The 14,353-nt window shown below is 35.5% G+C and overlaps 2 protein-coding genes across 2 annotated transcripts in view; both read right to left on the bottom strand.

The window, feature by feature from the left end:
• LOC137191006 (A-kinase anchor protein 9-like) overlaps window positions 1-10,751 on the bottom strand; it is a 29,392-nt gene extending 18,641 nt beyond the window's left edge. The window contains exons 1-9 of the mRNA XM_067600787.1: window positions 10,575-10,751; window positions 5,433-5,480; window positions 4,835-4,999; window positions 3,541-3,814; window positions 3,179-3,225; window positions 2,192-2,480; window positions 1,771-1,814; window positions 976-1,252; window positions 214-261 (exon numbers count right to left, since the gene is read on the bottom strand). Coding sequence (XP_067456888.1) covers window positions 214-261; window positions 976-1,252; window positions 1,771-1,814; window positions 2,192-2,480; window positions 3,179-3,225; window positions 3,541-3,814; window positions 4,835-4,993 — 1,138 coding nt within the window. The 5' untranslated portion in view covers window positions 4,994-4,999; window positions 5,433-5,480; window positions 10,575-10,751. The remainder of the gene's footprint in view (window positions 1-213; window positions 262-975; window positions 1,253-1,770; window positions 1,815-2,191; window positions 2,481-3,178; window positions 3,226-3,540; window positions 3,815-4,834; window positions 5,000-5,432; window positions 5,481-10,574) is intronic.
• A 1,167-nt stretch (window positions 10,752-11,918) lies between these two features.
• LOC137191008 (uncharacterized) overlaps window positions 11,919-14,353 on the bottom strand; it is a 59,213-nt gene continuing 56,778 nt past the window's right edge. The window contains exons 30-32 of the mRNA XM_067600791.1: window positions 14,131-14,190; window positions 13,543-13,583; window positions 11,919-13,355 (exon numbers count right to left, since the gene is read on the bottom strand). Coding sequence (XP_067456892.1) covers window positions 13,089-13,355; window positions 13,543-13,583; window positions 14,131-14,190 — 368 coding nt within the window. The 3' untranslated portion in view covers window positions 11,919-13,088. The remainder of the gene's footprint in view (window positions 13,356-13,542; window positions 13,584-14,130; window positions 14,191-14,353) is intronic.

A 14,353-nucleotide genomic window follows, 5' to 3' on the forward strand; every position in this document is an offset into this window, starting at 1 on the left:
AAAATCAATTACCACTTTCACCTGATGAACACTTATCAACATGACGTCACATTTGTTATTAAACTCAGTGTTAAAGCTTCACATAATGAAATGTAGATTAAAATAACTACAGAGCTTTGAGGAAAGGATTCAAATCTGTCATCTTTACTCCTAGTTAAAGGAATAATATTTGTAATTTTGTTATTAGTGTTTAAAATGTCTTATGGTACCTACCTCCCTCTGTGGTTTTTACACCAAACACTTCAACTGATGATCCTGCAGCTGAAACACATTTAATGAACATTGTAATTACATAATAAACACTGTGTGTAACCTTTACGTGTACTTGTCCTCAGTATAATACTCTGACTCCCAAGTATAATAAAAAGCCTTTAACACTTCATGACTGAGACCAATGTGGTTTGACAAAACACTCAGTCAGGGTGTTAAAATAAAATACACAGACACTGCACACGTCACATGACACAGATGGATTACAGGTGTGTGGATGGAAGACAGGAGGAGGCCTTGGTTACAGAAATTACAGAGGGGATGAATGAGAATGAGTGTCCATAGTGGAGCCAAGTTTAAGTCAAATCGTAGCTATACAAAAATACAACACAACATATTCAAGTGAAATGATGTAGACAACATTAGCCAAGTTCCTATCTGACCATATACAACACAAGACTGGTAATAATGAGCTCTAACATTTCCCTCTGAAGTGATCTTTGTCTTATTATTTTGTATATACAAGTAAATTGAATTAGTTCAACTAACCACTTCAAAAATGAAATGAAGTACCAACTAACTTTGTGAAGCTCATATTGTTTTTGTTGAGATTGTGTCAGGGAGGTGTTGAGTCAAATCTATATTTCTGCTGTCATGGTGGCCTATATGTTGTTGCTCCATTGCTTTATCTAATATTTTGTACTCCTGCAGATTTATTAATTATTATAAATGAATGTGACATGACAGTTGTCTTATTTATCTCACCTTTGGGTCCTGAGCTGGTCTCTGACAGCCTCTGCACCAGATCAGTCCTCTTCATTTCCATGAAAACCTCCCTGATCACCTCCACAGACTGTTGGCCAAACCTCTCCACCATCCGATCCACTACTATTGTCCTGTCTGCTGACTCCAGTTGGATCCATGGAAGGTCCTCCTTGAAGTAAATGAACTGCAGGAGCCACTTAAGTTTCGTTAGCTCCTGATCACTCAAATCATTCAGTGTTTCTAAAAGCAGCTCTCTCACAGCCGTCTTTGTTGCTACCTGGAAAATTCAAAGAGTACATTCAAAGGGAAAATATGTTATTTCTCCACTGGGAATATTAAAGATTTATCTCTTTGCATCGACAGTATCAATGTCATTATTTTAGACATTTGGATGTTTTAAGAAATGTTTTTTTCTGCAAGATCACCTGAACCACTGATACATCTGGTAATTATGATTTGTCTTACTTTATATTCTTTAATATCTGTAAACTTGTTTATGTTTTTTTATTTTAATTCCAGGCTGTAACTCTGGGAAACACACTGTGCTGTCAAAAACTGAAATGAGCCACCTGATCTTAACATCACATGTTCTTGATGAACTGTAAAAAAGGTGGCAGCACAAGTCAGGAACTGTTTTCTCAGTTTCATCTTCTGCATTTTGTCTCACAATTCTGTGAGAAACTGAGTTTAGTTTCATTAATCACCATTTATGTGATGATAAATATGATTTTAAACTTGCATGTTATTGAATTAAAGCTCTACTGCATGAGGTCAGGTTGATGTGATATTACTCACTTTGTGGATCAGTGCAGACAAGTGTTCATCCACAGAGTGTTTTTCTGAGGAGGAAGAAAAGAAATAAAAGTAAGTGATCAACATCAGGCTATATTGTTCTTTAAAATATTACAATACAAAGGGTTCAACACAAAATAAAACTGAAGCCTCCTCAACAGTCAATACATATACATATAATATATATGATACATATAATTCATTAATAATATTTTCTCCTTGTCCCACAATATCTTTTCATATTTCACATTAGTAATAAAATATATTATGTATACCATCTGATACTGTCTTCTTTTCTCTACATTATAAATCATAATATTTCAAATAAAGAAGAACAGTTTACAACATAGCTTATTAACTCATGAGACACATGTTTTGTTCCAGTTTTATGATTTGAATATGTTTTTTGTCTTTATTGTCTTACTTTTGGGTCCTGAGCTGCTGTCTGACAGCCTCTGCACCAGATCTCTCCTGTTCATCTTATTTAAAATGTCCTTGGTCTTCTTCACAGACTGTTGGCCGAAGGTCTGAACCATAATAAACACTGTGTCCCGCATGTCTGTCATCATGGGCAGCATCCATGAGATCTCTAAGTAGGGTTTATAGAGGTAACTTTGTCTCAGGAGTAATTTCTTGAAGTCCTCGAGCTCCCTGTTACTCAAACCAGCCAGTGTTTCCAAAAGCAGCTCTATAACAGACGTCATTGTTTCTACCTGGAAAATACAAAGAAAATGTTCATTGGGTAAATGTACAATCTCTTAATTTTATTGATTACAGATTCATTGATGAGTGTGTTTTAGAAATGTGGATGTGGTGAGATTACATCACCAATGTTATACAAGCTAATAATGGAATTAATAATATTTGTCAAATAGACAATATATATATTGTATAACTGTTATAACTGTTTTTACAAACTACTTGTATGTGTTTACATTTCTTTAGTAACATCAAACTTTTGTCTCTTTTACAATTATTTTATCTGTACAAACAGGATCATGACTTTATTTTACTGCCTGGCTGTAACTCTTTCAAAGACTATGATCCCAAAACTGTGATGAGCCTTTTGATTTTACAACAGAGAAGCTGTGAGAACATGGCTGGTTGCATCTTTTCCTTTAATTTCTTGTTTTTATTGTCATCATATATTATACCTTCTGTTAACGTTATAAAAATAAATCAAGAAAAAAAATATATTTTCCTTGTGGTTGATATAACACAAAATTCTTAACATTATTAGTGAATAACGTTCTTGCTTAAGACCTCATGTGAAAATAGCTTCAGTTCTGTGAGAGAACTATTTATGTGAGGAAAAATTTGTTTGTATCATCAATTATAATGTTCAAGATGAAGATGATTGTCAATCTTCATCTACTGCTGTGTAAAGTCAGACTGATGTGACATTACTCACTCTCTGAATGTGTCTGGATCCACTGTCTGGATGTTCCAAGTGTTTCTCTGAGGAGGAAATAAATATCAAAAGACTTATTAGAAATGTATTTAACATCAGTTATAATACAAAGACTTTCATTCCACTAACCCTCCTTAACAATGAAATAATAATAATGTGCAGAGCTACTTGAAGATTTTCCAACAAGGTTGAATGGTTTTGGATATATTTGTTATTGTACTGTTTATGCCCAAACTTACAAAATATTGTACCCAGCTAATTTACTTTATCTTTACATAATAAACTATAAAACTTATGAGACACATGTGACTGCATTGTGTGCCAGTTTAATGTTTTTCATGTTTTTGTCTTCTTTGTCTTACCTTTAGCTCTTGAGCTGATATCTGACAACCTCTGCACCAGATCAGTCCTGTTCATCTCCTTTAAAACCTTTTTGGTCACCTCCACACACTCTCGGCTGTTAATCTCCACCATCAGCTCCACAGTTTCCTGCATGTCTGCCACATCCAGTCGGCTCATTGAGATGAGCGGGAAATCTTTCTCCAATTCAATGAGCAACTTGAATTTCTCAAACTCCTCAGAGCTCAAATCATTCAATATTTCAATAAGCAGCTTCTTATCCATCATTTGGTCTACCTGGAAAATGAAAAAGGTAAATCATACAGTATTAAGCAGGACAGGATGTGAAGTGTTTGTTTGCTCTACTATCATGAATACCATGACTGACGATTTAGACAGCGCTCTCCACCACCAACACTGAAACACCAAATAATGGAAAATCATTTGGACGAATGGTGTTCATCCCTCCAGTAGAGTTTCATAGAAGTCATGTAATAATGTTTTATATTATGGATGGATGTAGATTTTCATTTAAAGAGGTCCAAGAATTGATCCTTGTAATGACATGAATTTAGATACATACACAGGATGAGCAGGGAGTTCCCTTACTTCAGTTTTTCTGTTATTGGTTAAAGGAACAGAGTAACACTGTGACTCTAATTAATCTACCTTTAATTTCTCCACCAGTGATCTATAATGTTGTTCCAAACACTTGTAGTTTCTCCACAGCATAGCTAAAAACACTATTTCCATGTTACATTATCTCTGCTTCATAGCTCCACCAGAAGAAACATACTTAGTGATTTATTGGCACAACAACGATTGTTTGGAAAATACTGATTATATGAATGAACAGTAGATAAATGAGTTATGCAGCGGGAGTGGTTTGATAAGTTTCTGTGATTGTTTTGATGTTTTCTTGCAGTGATTTACAGTGGATTCAATATTGGAATCCACTGTAACTTCTGTGAATCTGAATACAGCTGCTGTCATCTACAAAAGGAGCAAACTATAAACTTTTCAAAGCCAAATTTTAGGCCCACAGGGGGCGAGTAAATAATGATTTTCAGTGGGGTATTCCTGTGAGGATTTCAGAAACATTTCAAAAGCAAGAAAAGTGTAATCAAATGATATATTGGGCTCATATTCAAAGTATTGTGTTTATGAACTATATACTGTACATTATATTCACTTAATTAGATTTTCAATTGTATTCACCAATTGAGTCTCAAAAATGAAACAGTGATTATCTGAAAGCACAAACTATGCTATCCACACTTACATTATACTGCTTTAGATGACTAAGGATTTACTCACTTGCACTGTATCCATGACTTTCACATCCATCACAGTCTCACTCTCCGTTCTCTTGAGGTCATCAATAAGATGTGGCTCGTTTCTCTCCAGAATTTTGTAGAAGATCTGTTTTCCTCTAACTCCACTGGATTCCAAGGGGCCACTAAGGAGTGCCCTCATAGTCTCCTGAGAGTCATGATTAGCCCTGATTTTATCATAATTTACTTGATTTATAATATCATGTTCGAGGAGTTCATCTAAAATTGGTGCAACATTGGTCACTCTCTGGATTAGCTCGACTCGATGTTTATCCACAAAAAGCTCTGAGTAGAGAAAGAAACATGACACAAAGTTGACAGATTAAAGATATTATGAGGCCTTAATCAGCATATATCAGAACATGTTTCATATGAGGTTTAGCAAACTAAAATGCATACAGTATTAATTTGAAAGAGTGGATTTTAAAAAACCTTGATCAAGATGACCTGTTCAAAATATCCTCCCATGGTTCAATTATTGTCAGATTCTGATTTTACGTTTATCTTGCGATAGACAAGAGTATAACTTTAGTGTATAACATTTAGTGAGATCACTGCGTACATAATAACTGTGCACTTACCTTCCTCCATCGTATTTTTATCAGTTACTGCTGCTGAGGGTCATGAAGCTGAAATAGAGAAACCGTCAGATTAGCTGAAATGATTAGTAGAGACTGTGATGGTAGTAAGAAACTACTGAAGTGACAAGAAGTTGGTGAAGATTTTATCAAGATAAACATAATATACAGAGTGAGATAGTAAGTAGTTACAGAGTAAAGATACCAAGCTCCAAAATGAATTTATGGCAAATGGTGGTCAATGTAGCGAGCTATCAAGTTGTTACACGTTTGTTTCTTGCTTAACGTTAGCTAACTTTAGGTTTATATGAGGAAAAGACAAGAGGATGGGCTATATAACACTCACATTATACAGTGCAAACCGCTTATATAATCACAGTTACAGTGATCAACCGCTTATATGGATCAAAAAGCTCAGGACAGAATCATTCCTACACAAATTCCGTTTAAATAATTTGCTTATAGTAATCAGTAGTCCGCTTACAGAGTTCATTTTGGGTCTTTTCATACATGAAAACATGGAGGAAGAAAATAAAATTACAGTAACTCTATTTTTTATTATTTTTTTCCTTACCCCCATGATACACATATGATGTTGCAATTAGCGGCTGCGGCACCATTATCAGGGGTGCGGAGGTGCGGGGTGTGTTTATTTGTAACCGCCGTAAAACAATCAGAAAATAACGTTTTATTCCTCTTATTCACCGGTTTTCACACTACCACTGCTCGCTCTCCTCATCCACTCTCTAGCTCGCTTGACCACTGCTACTCTCTCTCTCTCTCTCTCTCTGTCATTTTAAAATGAGTCGTGAAGGCATCAGCAGTGAAACTGTATTTTGAAACAGCTACAGTAAATAGCAAAGCTGGCCATTTCATTACTTTTTTATTTGTGTAATAAATATACAAATGTCAATTAGATGGTAATCTGCATGAGAAATAAAGAAAAGGAAAAAAAATCGGTTATAATTATCATCCGATCCGCTTATAGTGATTAATTTGACCCAGACTAACGTGATCACTATAAGCGGTTTCCACTGTACTAACTAGCTGACGAGCCAGCCAGCCAAAGTGTGAACGAATGAAAGAGATAGAAATAATGTTATTGACAGCTTTTTACATACTTTGCTTTTATATGCCTCTTAAGTATTTCGAAACAATCATATAAGTAGGCATAGATAGTTGTTTATAATCAGTTAATGTCAGTGAAAAGGTCACATTGTGGTGATCATAACGCAATTTTATATCCCTCATTTCCTCAACCTGTAGATGGATATACGACGTTTCTTCAAAAAGGCGGCAGCTCCGCTGAATGCCAGTCAGGTGAGAAGATTCTGCCATTTTCAGACAAATACAAATTTAAACTGGTTTATCACTCATTAAGCCTTGAGTTCTTGTAAATGTGAGTTTAATAAAATAACGTGTCACTGAAAACAGGCGAGGAGAGAGAGAGGAGGAAGATGGATGAGACTGACAGGGCTGAAGGAGCAGGTCTGATGGAGGTTAGTGATCAAGAAGAAAGCGAGTGGGAGTTGTCTAAGCTTTCAGTTAAAATTAATACTGAATTTTATGACATAGGCCTATTACTCATACTAGGCATAAACTAGCCTAAATGATTCTATGACATTTTTAGTTTTAGAAGTTCACACATCAAACATCAGTCTGTTTATGACCTGCAACTTATCTAAGAGAGAGGAGATAGCATTCCTTGACTTCAATGCCTTTGCTTGATCTGTGCCTGTTGTAAGTGGATGAATATCATTCAAGTCATATTAGATCCGTGCCTGTTACCAACTATGAAGAGACAGATCTATTGTGTTGATTTTTCACCTATTGCTACTCTAAAAATTCATGACAAACAGACATTTTGGGGCCGTTAAAAAAAAAATCCTCCCCCCAGACCTCCCTGGTAAAGGCTTAGCCCCCCTAACCATAAATCTCTAGTGACTCCCCTGTCTACAGCAATATTATATATTACACATACATAATATATTACACGTACATAATGGACCCTGGATACAACTTTCAGATACACCCCCCCTCTGTCTCCCCTCATTTCCTGTAATCTCTCAACTTTAATTTCTAATAAAGATCAAACATATTCCAGAGTACTTTCTTTTAGAGCTGCGATTATTAGTTGATTAAATGATTAGTTGCCAGTTATTACATTTTAATCATCTATTAATTATTTTGAGTCATTTGAAGAAAAAATACTCATCTACCTTATCTAATTTCAGCTTCTTAAACATTAATATTAAATATTTTGTGGTTTCTTTAGTCTTCTATAATAGTAAACTGATTATCTTTGGGTTGTGGACAAAAGATTCACCACCTCAAGTTAAAACACCTTGTTGAGTACAAGGAGAGACAAAAATCCCTCCAGGAGTATTATCGAAGAAATACCCTCAAATATTGTGATATTATTTTAGGGCAATATCTCCCACACCTAAAACACACACACACACACACACACACACACACTCACACACACACTCACACAGTTGTGTTTCCATCACTTCAGAGGACATTACATTAACTTACACTGGTGCTTGAAAGTTTCCTTTAGAATTTGCTCTATTTCTGCATAAATATGACTAAAACGTGATCAAATTTTCATGCAAGTCCTAAAACTAGATAAAGAGACATCAGTTAAACAAGTGAGACAAAAACCTTTCACTTGTTTATTTATTTATTGTGTAAAATGATACAATGTTGCATATTTGTGAACCTCTAGGATTATCAATTCATTTGAAGGGGAAATCAGAGTCAGGTGTTTCAATCAATCAGATGACATTCAGGTGTGCGTCTGGGAGGCCCTGCTTTATTTGAAGAAGTGAAATCTGGATCTTCACAATCAAAGTCTGAGCTTCACAACAGGTTTGTGGAAGTGTGCCACTGCTCAAACAAAGGAGATTTCTGAGGACCTTAGAAGGAGAGTTGTTGATGCTCACTGGGCTGGAAAGAGTTAAAAAAAAAAACATATCTAAAGAGTTTGGACTCCACCAGTTGACTGTCAGGCAAATTGTGTACAAGTGGAGGACATTCAACACCATTGTTACTAGGGGTGTTACAATTTCAATTCCACATCAAAAATCAATCGAAATGAGCTTTCGAGTCAGACCTTTGAAATCAAAAGCAGGATCAGTGATTCTCCCAGTATTTTTTTTTTCTCTCCACCCGCCCACTGAAGAAAAAAAGAACATTTCAAATCCTCCTGCTTCCCTCAACTCACCAGTGTGCCTTTCATGTGAATTATGTTAACAACGAATGTTATTATTACATATTAAATAAAGTATTTAAATTTGATCACATGGCCTTAGTGTGGTACATTACAAAAAAACATAGTGGTTATATCACACTTGATACCATCTTTTTAAAGAAGAATTTGAAAATGTAAATGACAGTTATCAGGGCATAAAACCAATGATTGGTTGATCTTTACAAATCAAGATTCGATAGTCTAACAATGGCATAGTCATCGGTGCTGAAAAAAAATGTTTAAATCAAAAATTGAACCCAGTCGTGACCTTAAAATCAAAAGTCAAATTGAATCATGGATTTGGAGAAACGTGACACTCCCCAGGAGTGGTCGACCAACAAAGATCCCACCAGGAGCAAGGCATGTAATAGTCTGAGAGGTCACAAGGCACCCCAGGGTAACATCTAGGGAACTAAAGGCCTCTCTTGCAGTGATTTATGTCAATGTTCATGAATCCGCCATCAGGAGAACAATGAACATCAATGGTGCTCATGGCAGAATTGCAAAGAGAAACCCACTACTCTCCAAAAAGAACATTGCTGTCCGTCTATGGTTTGCTCAAAGCCATGTGGATACACCAGAAGACTGTTGGAAAAATATTCTGTGGACGAATGAGACCGAAATCAAACTTTTTGGTTTGAATGAGAAGCATTATGTTTGGCGACGAGCAAACACCGCATTCCAGCATAAGAACCATGTCCCATCTGTGAAACATGGTGGTGACAGTATCATGGTTTGGGCCTGTTTTGCTGCCTCTGGACCAGGACAGCTTGCAATCATTGATGGAGCTATGAATTCTGAGTTGTACCAGCAAATTCTACAGGAAAATGTCAAGGTACCCGTCGGTGAACTGAAGCTCAACAGAACAAGGGTCATGCAGCAAAAAAAAAATGACCCTAAACACACAAGTCTACCAAAGACTGATAAAAGTAGAAGAATGTTTTGGAAATATTTTGGAACGACCGAGTCACAGTCCTGACCTTAATCCAATAGAAATGCTGTGGAAGGACCTGCACTTCATGCAAGGAAGCCCACCAACATCCCTAAATTGAGACTGTTGGGTAAGGAGGAATAGGCTGAAATTCCTCCAAGCCAATGTGCAGGGCTGATAAACAGTTACCAGAAAAGTTTTACCGAAGTTATTGCTGCAAAAGGGGGTCACACCGGTTACTGAAAGCAAGGGTTCACATACTTTTGCCTCACACAAATATGTAAGATTTGACAATTTTCCTCAATAAATAAATGGATAAGTTTAATGTTTTGTTTCATTTGTTTAATTGGGTTCGCTTAAGTTTTAGTAATTGTGTGAACATCTGATCACGTTTTAGGTCATTAAAGTTATGCCGAAACAGAAAATTCTAACACAAACTTTCAAGCACCATTGTACATTCATTTCCTGTAGATTACCCTAACCTCAACCACTACTTGCCCCACCCTAACCCAAACCTTAACCTAAACCTTACCTTCATTTTAAACTAGTCTTCACCCTAAAATAAATGATTTACATTATGGAGACTTGCTTTTTGTCCTCAAAAGGGAGGCGAGTCCCCAAATGTGACTGTTTAAACAGATTTATGCCCCCACAAATTATGAATACCTGATACTCTCTCTCTCTCTCTCTCTCTCTCTCTCTCTCTCTCTCTCTCGTTTAACGTTAAATTGTCTATGCTGTTGTTTTTCTGTTTCATCGTTAACTGTCGAGTCAAAGCACTTTGGAAACTTTAACAAACTGTTTAACTCTAACGTAAACAAAGTGTTAACTAATGTTTTATTGTAGTATTGGGCTGTTGTAACAATTTACACACACGGATACATCTCTACAGAGGAAGCAGGACGATGAAAGTGAAAGTTAAAAAGAAGAAAAAATACAGTTTGAAAGACAGTTTTACCGTTTTAACTGCAGCTTGTCGCTCCAGCCGTTAAGATGTAAAATCCGCCCAGTTTTTTCTCTGAATTCATTGAGGTAAATCTTTCATTGTGTCCATAAATGATCTTTACTGTGAATCAGGTGCTGCTGTCTGTATCCGGTATTAACTGCTTCCTAGTTCCTCAAATATTCCTGCTGACTGTGGTAATAAATGTCCCCGGGCGTCTCTCTCTCTCTTCCGTCAGTGAGTGTTTCAGTAACACCTGTTGTGCTGTGAAAATCAGCCCCAATCGCGAGAACGCGCCTATTTGAAGATAATCGCTTTAAAACGACAAGCAAACGTACAGATAATACCCACAAGACCTTTTAATCATTTATAAACTGAGTAAATATCAAAAGGGACTAAATGACTCATGTTTTTCGAGACACAATTTACTACGAATAACAACCAACACAAATCAGTCTCATTGTGTTTAAGTCCAGATATAATTTGAAAGTGAATAGAATAGACTATATTTATATTTAGTATATTTATTTTTTTGTTTTATGAATTTTATGAATTCTCTATATAGTGTTGTTTTTTTAACAGGCATTTTGTATCCCCTTTGTGATCCATGGCCAATCTGTATAATTTTGCTTTCTTATGTATTGTTTTATTTGACAGTTTTTATCATATAATGATCTAAATATTTTTAATAATGTTTCATAGGCTTTGTCAGTGTCTTCTTCATTATATAGGCTACTCTGTGTTAATGATTCATGTCTAAATGCGCTTATGGATTCCTCCATACTCACCTGTATTTCAATTTACTGGCATCCTTATCCTTCTCATAATCACAGTCATAGATCACAAAACTGGCAAATGGTCACTGCACACTCCTCCACTCACATTTATAACTTTTCAGTTCCTGATGTGATTAATATGTACCTCCTACTTTAAACTTTAAAGCAACCTGCAATGCCTTTCCTTTATCCAAAGGTATATACAAAATAATTTGAGAAGATCACCTCTCATCTGAGCTTTGTTCACTGGCATGGAGGTTTTGTAAGAAACACTCAGAGCTACTTTCTTCTTCTAGATAAATAATCACACTACTGGGGTCCTTTATGACATTATGACACTTTAAGGCATCAGTTTAAACTTGAATATTTCCTTACTGGCAATATTCACCTCAATTTCATCATATCAGTAAAGACTTAAAACCCTTTTGAACAATCACAGACACAAATGAATGTTATGATCAGTGTGCACATTTTGAAAAACTTGGCGGTAAAAACACACGTGTGACTGTGTCACATCAGTATACTTGCTTCATATATATTGTTTTTAGATCACTTCATTCTCTCAAATAATCAGAACCAAACATAACAATGAGGGAATTTATTATAGATTTTAAAATAAAAAATATGTTGAATGACCCTCATACAGTAAACAGTGCTCCATTGTTGCCACCTGGTAATTTCAAAGGATACAGTACATTCATAGGCAACACATATTTATTTGTAAAGCACCTTTCAACAACAAGACAATTCAAAGTGCTTTATGTGAGACGTCAAAAAAGATATTAAGACAAGATATCCAGTATAAAAAGAAAGCATTATAAAAAAGACACTGATAGAATTAAAAAATAATAAAATACAAGATTAAAATAAGATCAAATCGAACAAAACATAAAAAACAAAAGAACAAAAATGTGTCTTACATCTACAAGAGTTTTAGTTCTTGTTGACACTGTCAGAAAGGTGATAATTCAACTTAATGTTTATTATTAAAGTCGTAGTGGGCAGTGTTGTTGTTGTTCTGGACTGCATTATATTAAAAGGTGTTTCTAATATTTTGTCCATCCCCCGTTTACATACATGAGGGGGGAAGAATATTAGAAACATCTTTTAATATAATGCGAAACATCACCAAACACTATGACCTCAATAATCAACATAAACATTTTTTCAAGATTAAATACTGTTATATGATTTTTCTTTGGTAACATCAGAACCAATGATGATTCTCTTCATTTCTCTTTTCCCTTTAAGATCTTTCAACTGATAAATATATTTACATTATTTGTCAGGACTTTAAATCTTTCACACACTCTGCTGCTAAAAAACTTGAATGAGCCACCTGATCTAAACATCATATGTTCTTGTTGTTATAACGGAGGCTAAAATAAATCACCCTCTGTATTTGATTTGTTGCATTTTGTTTTCATAGTTAAAAATAGTCACAATGCAATAATTTTACACTTGTGTCTTAAAAACTTTGGACGGCTCTGTTTCTTGATTTCCTCTTGTCCTCCTCAGTGCTAGAGATAGCAGTAGTGCTGCAACTGATGAGTGGATCACTGAGAAATAAAATAAAATATGGGAAGACTTGTAAAATACTCCTTTAACTGTTTGTTTGATCAGGTCCAAATGTTCTGTAATATTCTAAATAATTAGGTTAGCAGCAAAAATGGGATTGTTTTTGCCACTCAACAGGCCACTTCTGTGTTTTTATTTGTTTATTGTTTTTGGCTTTGGATCCTGAGCTGGTGTCTCACAACTGCTTCACCAGATCGTTCCTGTTTATTTTCTTGAAAAGCATCTTGGTCACCTCTGCAGCTTGTTGGCTGTAGGTCTGCTCCATCAGATCCACCACATGTTTCCTGTCTGCCTTCTCCAGTTTGCTCTGTGGGATGCACGGGAGTTCTGCCGGGATGAGGTCTCTGTCCTGCAAAAACCACTTGAAGTCTTCGAATTTTTCCTCTCTCAAACGTTGCAGCATTTTCAAAAGCTTCTCTTTAATCGTTGTGACTGTTGCTGCCTGGTGAAATAAAAACAAATAAACAAAGGGAGATGATTTGAACATAATTTTATTGATTAGAGCTGAACAGCTCCTCTGAATGCAGCATCAGTTCTAATCATGATTTAAAATATTGGATGATTTTCAACCTGCATCTTATTGAATGAAGATTTGTTGTGAAAAGTCAGACTGATGTGACATTACTCACTTTCTGGACCAGTGCAGATAGTTCATCCACACTTTGTTCCTCTGAGGAGAAATGGAATAAAACACTTTGCATCAGGCTTTCTTGATTCATAAAGATTTACAATACAAAGGGTTTTCTCAAAAAATGACCAACAAAGCAAACACAATCTTGAATCTCTCACCCTCTAATCATTGTGATTTCACATCAAAGTGCAACTTTGTGCTGCTCCTTTCACTCACACAATCAACAATTTCTATATAAATTCTACTTTTTTTATTTAAAGTGGAGCTTACTTAAATTTTAGAGATCCAAATAAAACACAAATGAACACAATGATTAAAGAGGAATCAGAGCCCATTAAGTGTTTAATTGACAGGTCAGTTCTACATTTTATAAATATAATGTCATTCATCCTCCAAATGCCATTTTTAAACCCTCAAATCTCACTTTTTTGTTTTATTTGTTATCCCATGCAGCACTTACATTAGCCACTATAATGTGTCTAACCCTTGATCAAATTAGACCTGTTCTGTTTTGGGGGGGTTTTTTGTTGTTTTTTTTCTTCTAAGTGTTAAAAGTCATTTCATGAGAAAATTGCATAGTTAATACCTGTGGACCTGCCTTCAGCCAAGGTATTTCCACCAGTTGCTCCACTTGAGGATCCCACAGCTGTAAGAAATTTAGGAAAAAATGTAATTGTTTAACAATTGTACTGTTCTTCTTTAACGTCACTGACACAGAAAACAAACTGCTTTCTTTAATGATCAGAACACTTGAGAAAAAAAGTTGGCTAATATAAAATCAGGATCTGTCTCTCAGCTTTTGTTTCTCT

This window comes from Thunnus thynnus, chromosome 10 (genome assembly GCF_963924715.1).
Source record: "Thunnus thynnus chromosome 10, fThuThy2.1, whole genome shotgun sequence".
Lineage (NCBI taxonomy): Eukaryota > Metazoa > Chordata > Actinopteri > Scombriformes > Scombridae > Thunnus > Thunnus thynnus.